The following is a 14026-nucleotide window of genomic DNA, read 5'->3' as shown; positions in this document are numbered from 1 at the left end:
TAATAAGAGCTATTTATGACAAACCCACAGCCAATATCATACTGAATCGGCAAAAGCTGGAAGCATTCCCTTTGAAAACCAGCACAAGACAATGATGCCCTCTCTTACCACTCCTATTCAACATAGTATTGGAGGTTCTGGCCAGGGCAGTCAGGCAAGAGGAAGAAATAAAGGATCGTCAGATAGGAAAAGAGGAAGTCAAATTGTCTTTGCTTGCAGATGACATGATTGCATCATCTCAGCTCCAAATCTCCTTAATCTGATAAGCAACTTCAGCAAAGTCTCAGGATACAAAATCAATGTGCAAAAATCACAAGCATTCCTATATACCAATAACAGACAAACAGAGAGCCAAATCATGAGTGAACTCCAGTTCATAATTGCTACAAAGAGAATAAAATACCTAGGAATCCAACTTACACGGGATGTGAAGGACCTCTTCAAGGAGAACTACAAACCACTGCTCCAGGAAATAAAAGAGGACACAAACAAATGGAAAAACATTCCATGCTCATGGATAGGAAGAATCAATATTGTGAAAATGGCCATACTGCCCAAAGTTATAGATTCAGTGCTATCTCCATCAAGCTACCACTGACTTTCTTCACAGAATTGGAAAAAAACTACTTTAAAGTTCATATGGAACCAAAAAAGAGCCCGCATTGCCAAGACAATCCTAAGCAAAAAGAACAAAGCTGGAGGCATCATGCTACGTGACTCCAAACTATACTACAAGGCTACAGTAACCAAAACATCATGGTACTGGTACCAAAACAGAGATATAGACCAATGGAACAGAACAGAGACCTCAGAAATAACGCCACACATCTATAACCATCTGATCTTGGACAAACCTGGCAAAAGCAACAGGGAAAGGATTCCCTATTTAATAAATGGTGTTGGGTAAACTGGCTAGCCATATGCTGAAAGCTGAAACTGGACTCCTTCCTTACACTTTATACAAAAATTATCTCAAGATGTATTAAAGACTTAAATGTAAGACCTAATATAAAATCCCTAGAAGAAAACCTAGGTAGTACCATTCAGGACATAGGCATGGGCAAAGATTTCATGACTAAAACACAAAAAGCAATGGCAACAAAAGCCAAAATAGACAAATAGGATCTAATTAAACTAAAGAGTTTTTGCACGGCAAAAGAAACTATCAGAAGAGTGAACAGGCAACCTATGGAATGGGAGAAAATTTTTGCAATCTATCCATCTGACAAAGGGCTAATACCCAGAATCTACCAAGAACTTAAACAAATTTACAAGAAAAAACAAAGAACACCATCAAAAAGTGGGCAAAGGGTATGAACAGACACTTCTCAAGGGAAGACATTTATGCAGCCAACAAACTTCTGAAAAAAAATGCTCATCATCACTGGTCATTTGAGAAATGCAAATTAAAACCACAATGAGATACCATCTCACGCCAGTTAGAATGTCGATCATTAAAAAGTCAGGAAACAACAGATGCTGGAGAGGATGTGGAGAAATAGGAACACTTTTACACTGTTGATGGGAGTGTAAATTAGTTCAACCATTGTGGAAACAGTGTGGTGACTCCTTAAGGATGTAGAACTAGAAATACCATTTGACCTAGCAATCCCATTACTAGGTATATACTCAAAGGGTTATAAATCATTCTACTATAAAGACACATGCACATGTATGTTTATTGCAGCACTATTCACAATAGCAAAGACTTGGAACCAACCCAAATGCCCATCAATGATAGACTGGATAAAGAAAATGTGGCACATATATACCGTGCAATACTATGTAGCCATAAAAAAGGATGATTTCATGTCCTTTGCCGGAACATGGATGAAACTGGAAACCATCATTCTCACAAAAGTAACACAGGAAGAGAAAACCAAACACTGCATGTTCTTACTCATTAGTGGGGGTCGAACAATGAGAACACATGGACACAGGGCAGGGAACATCACATACCAGGACCTGTTGTGGGGTGGGGACAGGGGGAGGGATAGCATTAGGAGAAATACCTAATGTAAATGACGAGTGCATGAGTGCAGCAAACCACCATGGCACATGTATACCTGTGTAACAAACCTGCATGTTGTGTGCATGTACCCCAGACCTTAAAGTACAATAATAAAAAATAAAAAATTTATTTGATATTCTTTTCTTCAAAAGAAAAAAAGAAAAAGGAATTCTGTGCTGATGCATTGTACTTGAATGAAATCAGAGGTGCATTTTGCCAGTTTCCACAGAAATTCAATTTTGCATGTATTGAAGTAATTATGTGGTTTTGTCTTTAGTTCTGTATATGTGATGAATCAATTTTTTTTTTTGGAGACAGAGTCTTGCTCTGTCACCCAGCCTGGAATTCAGTGGTGCTATCTGGGATTGCTGCAACCGCCACCTCCCGGGTTTAAGCAATTTTCGTGCTTTAGCTTCCCGAGTAGTTGAAGGTGTGCACCACCACTCCCAGTTAATTTTTGTATTTTTAGTAGAGATGGGGTTTTGCCATATTGCCCAGGCTAGTCTCAAACTCCTGAGCTCAGGCAATCCTCTTGCCTTGGTCTCCCCAAGTGCTAAGACTACAGGTGTGAGCAACTGTACCTGGCCTCAAATTTCTGATTTGCATATGTTGAACCACCCTTTCATTCCCAGGTGATGTACTTTTTGATATGCTGCTGGATTTGATTTGCCTGTATTTTGTTGAGGACTTTTGCGTTGATATTCATAAAGGATATTGGCCTTACATGTTTCATTTTGTCTCTGCCAAGTTTTTGTATCAGAATGACACTGGGCTCATAGAATGAGTTGGGGATGTTAGCTAGTTATTATGCAGAGTTGTTTATGTAGTTGTTTTATAGTGTCACTGGTCTGTGTACTTCAGTGTGTTTTCCTAGTGGCTGGTAACATTGTTTCCTTTCCATATTTAGTGCTTCTTTCAGGAGCTCTTCCAAGGCAGGTTGCATGGTAACCATTTTCCTTGGCTTTTGCTTGTCTCAAAAGAGTCTTATTAGGCCGGGTGCCGTGGCTCACGCCTGTAATCCCAGCACTTTGGGAGGCTAAGGTGGGAGGATCACTTGAGGTCTGGCATTCAAGATCAGCCTGGCCAACATGGTGAAACCCTGTCCCTACTGAAAATAAAAAAATTAGCTGGGCATGGTGGCGGGTGCCTGTAATCCCAGCTACTCAGGAGGCTGAGGCAGGAGAATCACTTGAGCCCAGGAGGCAGAGGTTGCAGTGAGCCAAGATGGCGCCACTGCACTCCAGCCTGGGTGACAGAGCGAGACTATCTCAAAAAAAAAAAAAAAAAAAAAAATCTTATTTCTCCTTAACGTATGAAGCTTAGTTTGGCTGCATATCAGATTTTGAGTTGGAATTTATTTTCTTTAAGAACATTGAATACTGTTCCCTAATCTGTTCTGGCTTTTGTGGTTTCTGCTGAGATGTCTGCTGTTAGTCTGATGGGCTTCCCTTTGTAGGTGACCTGACCTTTTTAGCTGCCTGTAACATTTTTTCTTTCATTTCGACCTTGGAGAATCCTATGATTATGTGTCTTTGGGATGATCTTCTTGTGAAATATCTTACTCGGGTTCTCTGCTAGGCCTCTCTAGCTAGGTTGGGGAAGTTCTCATGGGTGACAGAACTCATTAATGATAAGTTGGGGAATGTTGGCCTCTCTGATTAGGTTGGGGAATTTCTCATGGATGATATTCAGAAATACGTTTTCCATGTTGGTTACCATCTCTCCATCTTTTTCAGGTACACTAGTGAGTTGTAGATTTAGTCTCTTTACATAATCCCTTATTTCTCGGAGGTTTTGTTTCTTTCCATTCTTTTTTCTCTATTTTTGTCCGACTGTCTTATTTCTGTCTTATTTCAGAAAGTCAGTCTTCAGGCACTGAGATTCTTTGCTCCACTTGGTCTATTCTGCTATTAATACTTGTGATTGCATTATGAAATTCTTGTGTATTTTTCAGCTGTATCAGGTTCATGGTTTCTTTGTGTACTGACTATTTTGTCTGTCAGCTCCTGCATTGTTTTATTATGATTCTTAGCTTCCTTGGATTGGTTTTCAACATACTCTTGCATCTCAATGATCTTCATTCCTACGCATATTCTGAATTCTATTCTGTCATTTCAGCCATCTCAGCCTAGTTCAGAACCCTTGCTGGAGAGATGGTTTGGTTCTTTGGAAGAAACAAGGCACTCGGGCTTTTTGAGTTGTCAGTGTTCTTTTGCTGGTTCTTTCTCATCTTTGTGGCCTCATGTTCCTTCAGTCTTTGAATTTGCTAACCTTTGGGTAGAGTCTTTTTCTTTTATCTTATTTGATGACCTTGAGGGTTTGATTGTGGTATAAAGTGGAGTCAGCCAACTGGCTTTGTTTCTGGAAGATTTTAAGATACCACCACTCAGCTTCCAACTCCTCCTGGACTGTGTGCTTCAACTCTGTGGGACTTGTATCAGACCCCAACTTTGTTCTTTGGTACCTCAAGGTTAGGAATCCACTGTTCTAGGGGGCTGAGGTGCTCCTGGACTGCTGGTCACTACTCACCAATGGGTGGTGTCAGCCAAAGCATTTCGTAGTGCAGTGGCAGCTGGATGTATCCTCATTTGCATGTGCCAGCAGCAGTGGCAGTGTATTAGTGTGTTCTTAGGCTGCTGATAAAGACATACCCTTGACTGAGTAATTTATAAAGAAAAAGAGGTTTAATGGACTCACAGTTCCATGTGGCTTTGCGGGGACTTACAATTATGGCAGAAGGTGAAAGGAACTTCTTACATGGTGGTAGACAAGAGGGAATGAAAACCAAGTGAAAGGGGTTTCCCTTTATAAAACCATTAGATCTCATGAGATGTATTCACTTCCATAAGAACAGCATGGGGAAACTGCCCTTATGATTCAATGAACTCCCGCTAGGTCCCTCCCACAACACATGGGAAGATGAGATTTGGGTGGAGACACAGCCAAACTGTATCACACAGTGTGGCCCAGTGCATGTCCGTTGGCTATGGCAGGGTGCTAGTAGGTGCCAGGGTGCCTGCCTTCATGTGAGTGTTCACCACAGTGGCAGAGGCAATGTGGCTGGCGGGGTAGCAGGAATCCCTGCTGGTGACTGTGTGGGTGGTTGTGCTGTTGGTGGTGTTGGCACTGGTGTGGTGGTGCTGGTGGGTACAGGTCTTTGTGCTTTCTCTGTGTGCTGTAGGCGGGGATGGTTGCTCAGGGTGGGGGAAGGTGTGCTGTTCTTTGTGCCTGGCTTCACTTCCTGGCAGTGTTGGTGCAAGGGTGAGGTACTTCCGGGGCCAAGGTTGGCTGGCTCTGTACTCGCCATGGCTTGCACTGCAATGGTGGTCAGTGGGGAGAGGGGGATGGACTGCACTCCCACAGTGGCAGGGCAGGGTGCATGCACAGTCACATGCTGCTGGGGCAAGGAAAGCAAAACCTTGCTGCACACATCTACATCAGCAAAGCAATGTGCGGGGTGGCGGGGTGGGGGGGGTGGTTGCCATGGGCCCAGGGGAAGCTGCAGTGTGTGGAGGGAGTGGCAGGCTTGTGCATGGTTTTGGGGGCCACCCCACTGGAGCTCTCTCCCTGTTAGGCAGGTCCTCCAGTACAGGAGCTATGATACAGGACCCCAGGGCATCCAGTGCTGCCCTGCAAGCATACTCCACCAGACTGCGGCCCTGGGAGTGGCCACAGACCAAAGATGGTCAGGTCAGACTGGACTTGTTTCATAGGCAAGACAACCCTGCAGAGTTCAGGTCCAACAGTTCCCCTCGGGCTAAAGTCTCTTATGGGAGCAAGTCGAGCCTAGGGTGATGGCCTTCACTGGCCATGCTCTGCTACGGACTCTCCTGCACCAAACCTTCTAGGCTCCACATCAGCTGGTGTGCTGCTCCTACCATTTCTCTAAGCAGCTCTCCTTGTCAACTCAAGTGTCTGTGGTGGTTGAGAGGTCTCCTCCTGCTGGGATTCCAAGACCCTTCAGGAGAGTGGATTGCTCCTTGCCAGTTCAACTTACCCATTGCCCCCCAGAGTCACTGGGGGCTATGAATGAGTCCTGGTACATGGTAGCCCTGTGCAAAGTTCTCATCTTCCTCCCTCTTCAGGCTGGCTTCTGTGTCTTCCCTCCATCCGGTCTCTGTGCCTTCCCTCTGAAGATCTATTAGGAGTGCACCAATCGTCTTGGTCCCTTCGTGGTAGCTATTCCACCTGGCTGCATCTAGTCAGCCATTGTGTTGGGAGCCTGTTTTCGTTTCTTTTGGGTCAATACCTAGGAGTCGGATTGCTGGGTAATATGGTAGGTGCATTCTTAACTTCGTAAGAAACTCTCAGACTGCTGTAAGTGATTGTGCCGTATTACATTCCCACCACTAGCCGTGTAGGAGGGTTTCATTTTCTCCATACCCCTGCCAACACTTATATGGTCAGCCTCTTTATCATCATCCTTTCTAATGGAGGTGTAGTAGTATCTCTTTGTGGTTTTAATTGCATTTCCTTGATGACTGATGATGTTGAACATTTTTTCATGTGCTTTATTGGACTTTAAAAAATCTTCTCTAGAATATCTGTTGAATTTCTTTTGCTCCTTCCTCCTTTTTAAAACCTTTTTTTTTTTTTTACAGACCAGAAAGATAAGATTAATAATATTGAACGTCTTTTCGTATGCATGTTGGCCATTTGTGCGCTTTTTTGGTGAAGTGTCCAAATGTTTTCTCCATTTTTTTTGAAGGACAAGAAATACTCTAAATAAAATTATGACAAAAGACATGAAAACAATGCCTTCATCCCAATTGTTAGTTTATTTTCTAGAATCAAAATGTAGGACTCCAAGTCTGAGAGAGGATTCTTTTCTCTGATATCTGAATTTATTTGGTCAAGCTTTATAATTAAGTCATGTTTATATATTCATTGATAAACTACTTTTGTTGAAAAATTTTAAAAAATTGAGGTTTTCTGGAAAATCAGTGTATTTTTTTATTAATAGGCAAACAACGTTATTTTTTTTTCTGCTGTGATTATGTTGGGTCTTCCTACAATTATAAAATTTCTAATATGTAAAACTGAAAAGATACGATATATTTCTTATTTTTTAGGAATGCTATTTTTTAAAGAATCTGAGTATATGGATCAATGATCATTTCCCTTCAAAAAAATTAAGTGAGTGTTAGTATAATGGTTTGGAGCTTTCCAAGGGACATTTTGTAAATGGATAATTGGATGGTTCTAAAAAGCCTAGGCAAGTAACAGGAACTAGCCTACCTAAATATATAGATTGTTGGGTTAGGTAGAGTTCTCTGTTTAGCCTTTTACTTTTCATTTTTACTGTGAAATATAATGTAACTAACAAAAAAATGCCTGAAAGTTAAACAGTTCAATGAATCATTCATTAAATTTAATGTATTTTTAACAAGGTAGATTTTAACCACCACTGAGGAACAAAACAGAAAACTGCCTCAGAAGTTCTCAATCCCTGAAAATGATAACCCTTTAAAGCAGCAGTCCCCAACCTTTTTTGGCACCAGGGACTGGTTTCATGGAAGACAGTTTTTCCATGGATGGGGTTGAGAGTGGAGGTGGGTGGGTGTTATGGGGAGTGGTTTAGGCATGAAACTGTTCCACCTCAGATCATCAGGCTTTAGATTCTCATTAGGAGTGCACAAGTTAGATCCCTTGCATGTGAAGTTCACAATAGGGTTCGTGCTCCTATGTGAATCTAATGCTGCTGCTGATCTGACGGGAGGCAGAGCTCAGGTGGTAATGCTTGCTCACCCACTGTTCACCTCCTGCTGTGTGGCCCAGTTCCTGACAGGCCACAGACTGGTACAAGGCAGCCTGGAGGCTGGGGACCCCTGCTTTCACGATAACCACTCCCCTAACTTTCAGAGTAATTACTTTCTTATTTTTCTTGGATAGTATTGTTAGCTAAGTATATATCCCTAAATACTAAATTTAGGTTTTATTTTGCCTGGTTTGAATGTTGCTCTTTACTCTTAAGTTTCTTTTCTGGTATACAGAGAAATCTTATGACACTTATATGTTGTAGATGTTTAGAATTTTTTCACCTTATTAGTTTGGGGGAAAAAGATTACTGACTTCTGTTGCCGGATATTTTTAGTCAGACAAATTATAATAAAGTCAAACATGAAATAAGTATTTTCGTGGAGAAGCCAAATTGTCCTTCTCATTTAGAGACTCACTATTAGAATAATCAATAAAATTACCAATTATTTGTTGTTTTTCAACGTAAATTCTTATTTGGTCTGAGTGAATAGAAAATGACTTTTCCCAACATTGAATAGTCTCATATTTGAAATTATTAAAATTACCGTGGAGATAATAATTTCCCCAATAATTTAGCAAATACCTAAGTCATATAGTTTTTCCATTAGACTTAATTACATTTTATCCTTAAAATAAATTTCCTTAAAGTTTTGTTTGCATTTCTATTTGGTCATTTAGAATTTTAAAATGTACAGTTGTAAAACATAAATAATAGACTGATAGTCTTTAAACATTTTGGCACGTTTGCCATCTCTCGGTCTCTTTTTATGCATGTATATAGATGGGCATCACATATGTACGTGTATACATACACGTATACATACATTTTTGGGGGAACCATTTGAGAGTAAGTTGCAGGCATCATGGTATTTTATCTTCAGATACTTCAGCTTGGTTTTCCTAAGAACAATGACATTCTCTTACATAACAATTATAATATACTATCAAGAAAATTAACAGTAATTTCATATCATCATCTACTATAAAGTCTGCAATCAGAATTTCCTGAGTGTTCCCAAAATGTCTTTTATTTATTTACTTTTAAATCTATTTGGCGAAAACCGCAGTTACTTTTGTACCTACCTAATAGAATCAAAATCAGTTTCCTGCGTTGTATTTGGTTATTATACCCCATTAGTCTCTTACTCTAGAAGAGTTCCCACCTGTTCTGCCCTTTTCCTTTTAACCATGACACTGAGTTTTGAGGAGTCCAGACCAGTTGTTCTGTAGAATGCCTCACAGTCTATATTTTTATTATTTTTCTGGGCTTACCCTTATGATTAGGGCCAGGTTACATTTTTGGCAGGAATATTTCATACCTGATGTCATGTACTTCTTATTGCACATATCAGGGGATACATAATTTCTGGTTGTTTCACTCTTAGTAGTCCTATGTTTGATCACTTGCATAAGATGGTGCCTGCCAGATCTGTTCATTGTAAAGACACCTTTTCCTCTTTGCAATTAATAATCATCTGTGAACTCAATTATCTGTTTGCAGAAAAAAAGGATATTTGTGGCATTATAAATGTGTTAATCTCACAGGGTTGTCTTAACTGTAAGACAGCCTTACTGTGTTTCTTTAGTAAGCTTGTGTTCCCCCTCTCTACAATGATTATTTGAAAACTTTTTTCAAACCTACGGAACGTTCCTTTATCTTTCCTCTCACTTTTAAGAGGTCTTGGTTCCTTCTCCTTTTTGGAAGGGTGAAAGGAATGCCTCTTCTCCTATCATAAACCAGTGTAGTGTGAAGCAGTTAAGAGGGCTGGCAAGAAGTTTGAGAGTGTATGGTTCTGGATCTCATTTTCAATACTCACTTGTTTTACTTAGATATTAATCAGTCTATCTTGGTCTCCTCAACTGCATGAGAAGAATAATTTTTAAGCCCCTCATGGAGTGGTTGTGAGGATTAAATGAAATAAATTATTGTAAAATGCTTAGCACAGTGCCTGGTATATAGTACATGTTCAATAAATATTAGCACTTACGCAATTTCTTAGGAAACTTACTGTGTTAATTATCCTGCCTTCTGTGTCTTCAACCCTTACGTGCTTCCCATAAGCATTTAAACTTACGCAAATATTTCCTATCTTAAACTAGCTAATCAACCAATAACTGACTAAAAACCCTTTCCTGCTTCTCACGTCTATTTTCAGGTCTTGTCTTATTTTCCACTTTCACAACCATATTTCTCCTTTGCTCCTTTCCCTTTACTGATCCCGCTGTATTCTGGTTTCTGCTCCCACCATTCTACTAAAGTTACCTCTGATAAAGTCATCATTATCTCCATAAATTAATTTTTATTACCTATTATTCCTAGTACTTCCATTTTATTCTTCATAAACATCAAAATGGTCTTTTAAAAATGTAGTTCTGATCTCACTGTTTCCTAATTAAGACTAGTTAATTTCTGTTGCTGCTGACATAAAGTCTCAGATCCTTAATATAGTTTGCTAAGTCCTGCCTAACTGCCCATTCTTAGACACATTACCTCTTTATTCTGAATACATGAGTCAGGTAAGTCCTTTAATTTCTTTGAAGAAGCTTTACTTATTTTCATTTTGTCCTGTTTTTTGGACCTTTCTCCATTTTTTTACTTGTTTCTTTTGGATAGTGCCTGTCCTTCTTTGAGACTTCAGCTTTAAGGTCATATTCTCAGAAACTTGTCTCAAAAGAAATGCAACATCTGTATTTCTTCTTCATAGCACATATTATAATTCTAATTAAATAATGAATTGGTTTATTCTTCTCTGTAATGCACACCCCATGAAGGCAAAAACTCAACTATTTTGTTTGTAGCAGAAACTCCAGATTATACTAGCATAGTTGTTTTGCTGGAAGATGTTCAGTAAGTGCTTGTAGAATGAATTATTATTGATCCATAGAGATGTTACTCATTTATTTTAAAATAATTTTTAAACTAATAGCTTAACTTTTATTTATTTATTTTATTTTTTATTTGTTTTATTTTTTTATTTATTTATTTTTATTATACTTTAAGTTCAAGGGTACATGNTATTTTTATTATACTTTAAGTTCTAGGGTACATGTGCACAACGTGCAGGTTTGTTACACATGTATACATGTGCCATGTTGGTGTTTTTTCTTTCTTTCTTTCTTTTTTTTTTTTTGTGCAACATGTTTGGAGTTTTCAGTATGTTCTGTGGAATTACCCTGGAGACTTTACCCTCTTCCTGCTAGATGGTCTGGGGATATACACTCAAGTGGCTGCTGAAAACAAGTGTTTTTTTTTTGAGAGTTCCTGTTTTATTTTGAAAATACATGAACATATTGCTGTTTCTTAATTTTCTTGTGTTCGTTAAGCAAACAAACAAAAAGTGCCTAAAACTGTTTCATAGGTAGTAAAATAGAAACTCTTCTGATTAAACATTGCACAGTACTTTCAGCCATTCCTCACTTGACATTGTTTTAAGTGCACTTGTAGCCTGTTCACACCACTGCAGAAACTATGTTCCATAGTTTTTGGAATTCCGGAACTAAACATAGTTATTCAAGTATTCAGCATAAAAATGTATTGAATGAGAAGATGGGTAAAACATGATGAGCAAAACTGTTGCTGGAACTGCTTGCATTTATCAGTGTTTTTTTTTTTTTGAAATTGATATAGGTACAGTAAGGTAAATGTTATAAGTTGACATTAAATCTGTATCTTAAGACTCTATAAGCTTAAGAATGTAAATGATGCAGTAGTGCACCCTTAGTTTTAATAATGTTTTCTGAATCAACAAATGCTAAAACAAAACACATTTTAAAGCAAACAGCGGTTACATCTGTGATGAGATCTGCAAATGAACACTGTCTTTCCACTAACATTGTTAATAAACATGAATGCATTGCCAGGAGTCTAGCAGATGTACGTGTGTAATGATGGTTGTAGTATACTTGACAGAATTCTGAAGAAAATCTCAACGTAAGTGAAATAGACTTTACTTTTTAAGGTATCTTTCATAATAGTTGGGCATTTTTTCTTTTTTCTTAGGGTATTTACTACAGTTGCTTGAAGAACTGAAATTTAGAATTTCTGGAGATATGAGTTTGTGATGAATTCATGTATTCTACAATGTGTAGTACCATATATACTAATTATTTATGTGTATAACAGGCAACTCAAAGTTATGTTGACGAATGTCCTATGGACGGATTTAGGACGAAAATTCAGAAAGACCCTACCTAGAAACGATGCTAATTTATGTGATGCCAACAAGGTGCAATCAGACTCATTGCCTTCGACATCTGTTGACAGCCTAGAGACATGTCAAAAATTAGAACCTCTTCACCAAAGCCTTATTTTATCTGAAAGGTATGTTGTTCAGTATTGATTTTGTTCAACTTACCACATTTGAAATAATATGAATCCCGTACTCCTAACGATAAAATTGTTGAAATGACCTCAAAGAAGATTTGCATATATAGGCATACCACACTCTAAAGCAAATCTTAAAGCCGACTATCTTAATTTACAAAGTTAGCTGATGTTTCTGTACTTCATTAAGCAGATTGACGTGGAATTATATTTAAAAACAAGTATCAATAGTACATTTAACTTATTTTATTATAATTTGATTCATGTACACATCTTTTTAGGGATTATTTTATGATTAAAATGAAGATACATATATATACATGTGTGTGTATATGTATTATATGCATATAAATGTGTGTGTATATATATGCATTTATGTTTTCTTCATCTTTAACATCCTTTCAAAATTTTATCTAATCTAGATCCTAACCACTTTTGACTTTTGTGAGCTTGTATTTTAAATGAATTTTAAAAGGAGATGATGTTAAAATATTGCCTCTGGGTTTTAATAGTAAATATTCAGTTTAATTTTGTAAAGTAACAAAACTAATTTTGTTTTGTATTTTTTGAAAGAATTACATGGGAACTTGGGGCTGAAAACTAGGAATTAGCTGTAGGAATCTATAACAATATCTTTTATATATTACTATTTACAGTTTCAGCCATTAAATGAATGTTTTGGGGGGAAGGTACTTTATTTACAGTTAGAATAACCTACTATTAGCTACACAGTACTTTGGTTATATGGTCTGTAATCTGAATGACAGTATGTAAGTGCTTGAAGCCAAGACCCAGATAAAAACTGCTAACTTTCAACACAGTTATTTTTAAAATAAAGGTAGAATTCTTGTCAAAACATCTGAACATATTATACATTAATTTGTAAGGAGGATACTTCTTTAAAAAAGGCAAAATCATAAAAGCTAAGTTTAATGAAGAAATTTCTTGTTAGCTTATACCTGATATACATTTAATTTTCTAAAACACTGTAAATCTTAGAGTCAGACAGCTTAGCATCAGTAATGTATGAAGCAGCTTGCTCTCATTCTATATTCTAGCAGATTTCCTCCCCAGTACAGGTTAACTAATCTCTTACTGTACTAACAGGTGTAAATAAAGGGGCTGCTTAAAGCAATGACCTTCTAATATCTTTTACTCTTTTGAAAGGAAGTTTTAAACTCTCTTCAAATGACAACAAACTCATGAATGTCCTCATTCTGTGTCTATCCTTTTTCCAATCAGAACAGTGTGGTGGTCCATTCTCTCAGAATAATAGTTTTACCACTAGGAATTTTTAGCATATAGATTATGTGTTCATGAAATTTAAATATAATGTGAAGGTAAAGAGTCCAGTAAGATTCTCATTTGTTTTTTGCTGTGTTTTAAAATATTTGTTGTTTTTTGTTCAGTTAGTGGGTGAACTACCAGCTAGTCCAGACCTCTTTCCTCAGCTCCAGGTGTCCTAAACTCAATTTGTTGTAAAGTGAGAACCTCATCTTTTTTTTTTTTTCTGACTTCTTTAAAAAAAAAAAAAACATATATATATGTTTATTATACGTTAAGTTCTAGGGTACATGTGCACAACGTGCAGGTTTGTTACATATGTATATATGTTCCATGTTGGTGTGCTGCACCCATTAACTCGTCATTTACATTAGGTATATCTCCTAATGCTATTCCTTCCCCCTCCCCCTCCCCACAATAGGCCCCGGTGTGTGATGCTCCCCTTCCTGTGTCCAAGTGTTCTCATTAGAACCTCATCTTTTCTCAAACTTGTACCTGTTTTTGTATTCCCCCCCATCTGAGTGATTGACACCACTTACAAATTTTAACTTGGGAATTGTCTTTGACTCCTCTTTTTTCCTTATCCTTATATCCAGTCATTTAACATAAATAAATATATATATATATATATATATATATGGGGGGTG

General features: G+C 37.9%; 1 protein-coding gene across 1 annotated transcript in view; it reads left to right on the top strand.

Moving 5' to 3' along the window:
- Positions 1–14026, top strand: part of SENP7 (SUMO specific peptidase 7) — a 180749-nt gene that overhangs the window by 70533 nt on the left and 96190 nt on the right. The window contains 1 exon segment of the mRNA XM_017869509.1: positions 11895–12092. Within this exon segment, the coding sequence (XP_017724998.1) occupies positions 11895–12092 (198 nt within the window).

Source organism: Rhinopithecus bieti, unplaced genomic scaffold (genome assembly GCF_001698545.2).
Source record: "Rhinopithecus bieti isolate Rb0 unplaced genomic scaffold, ASM169854v2 scaffold_4640, whole genome shotgun sequence".
NCBI lineage: Eukaryota > Metazoa > Chordata > Mammalia > Primates > Cercopithecidae > Rhinopithecus > Rhinopithecus bieti.
This window is presented reverse-complemented; position numbering and strand designations above follow the sequence as displayed.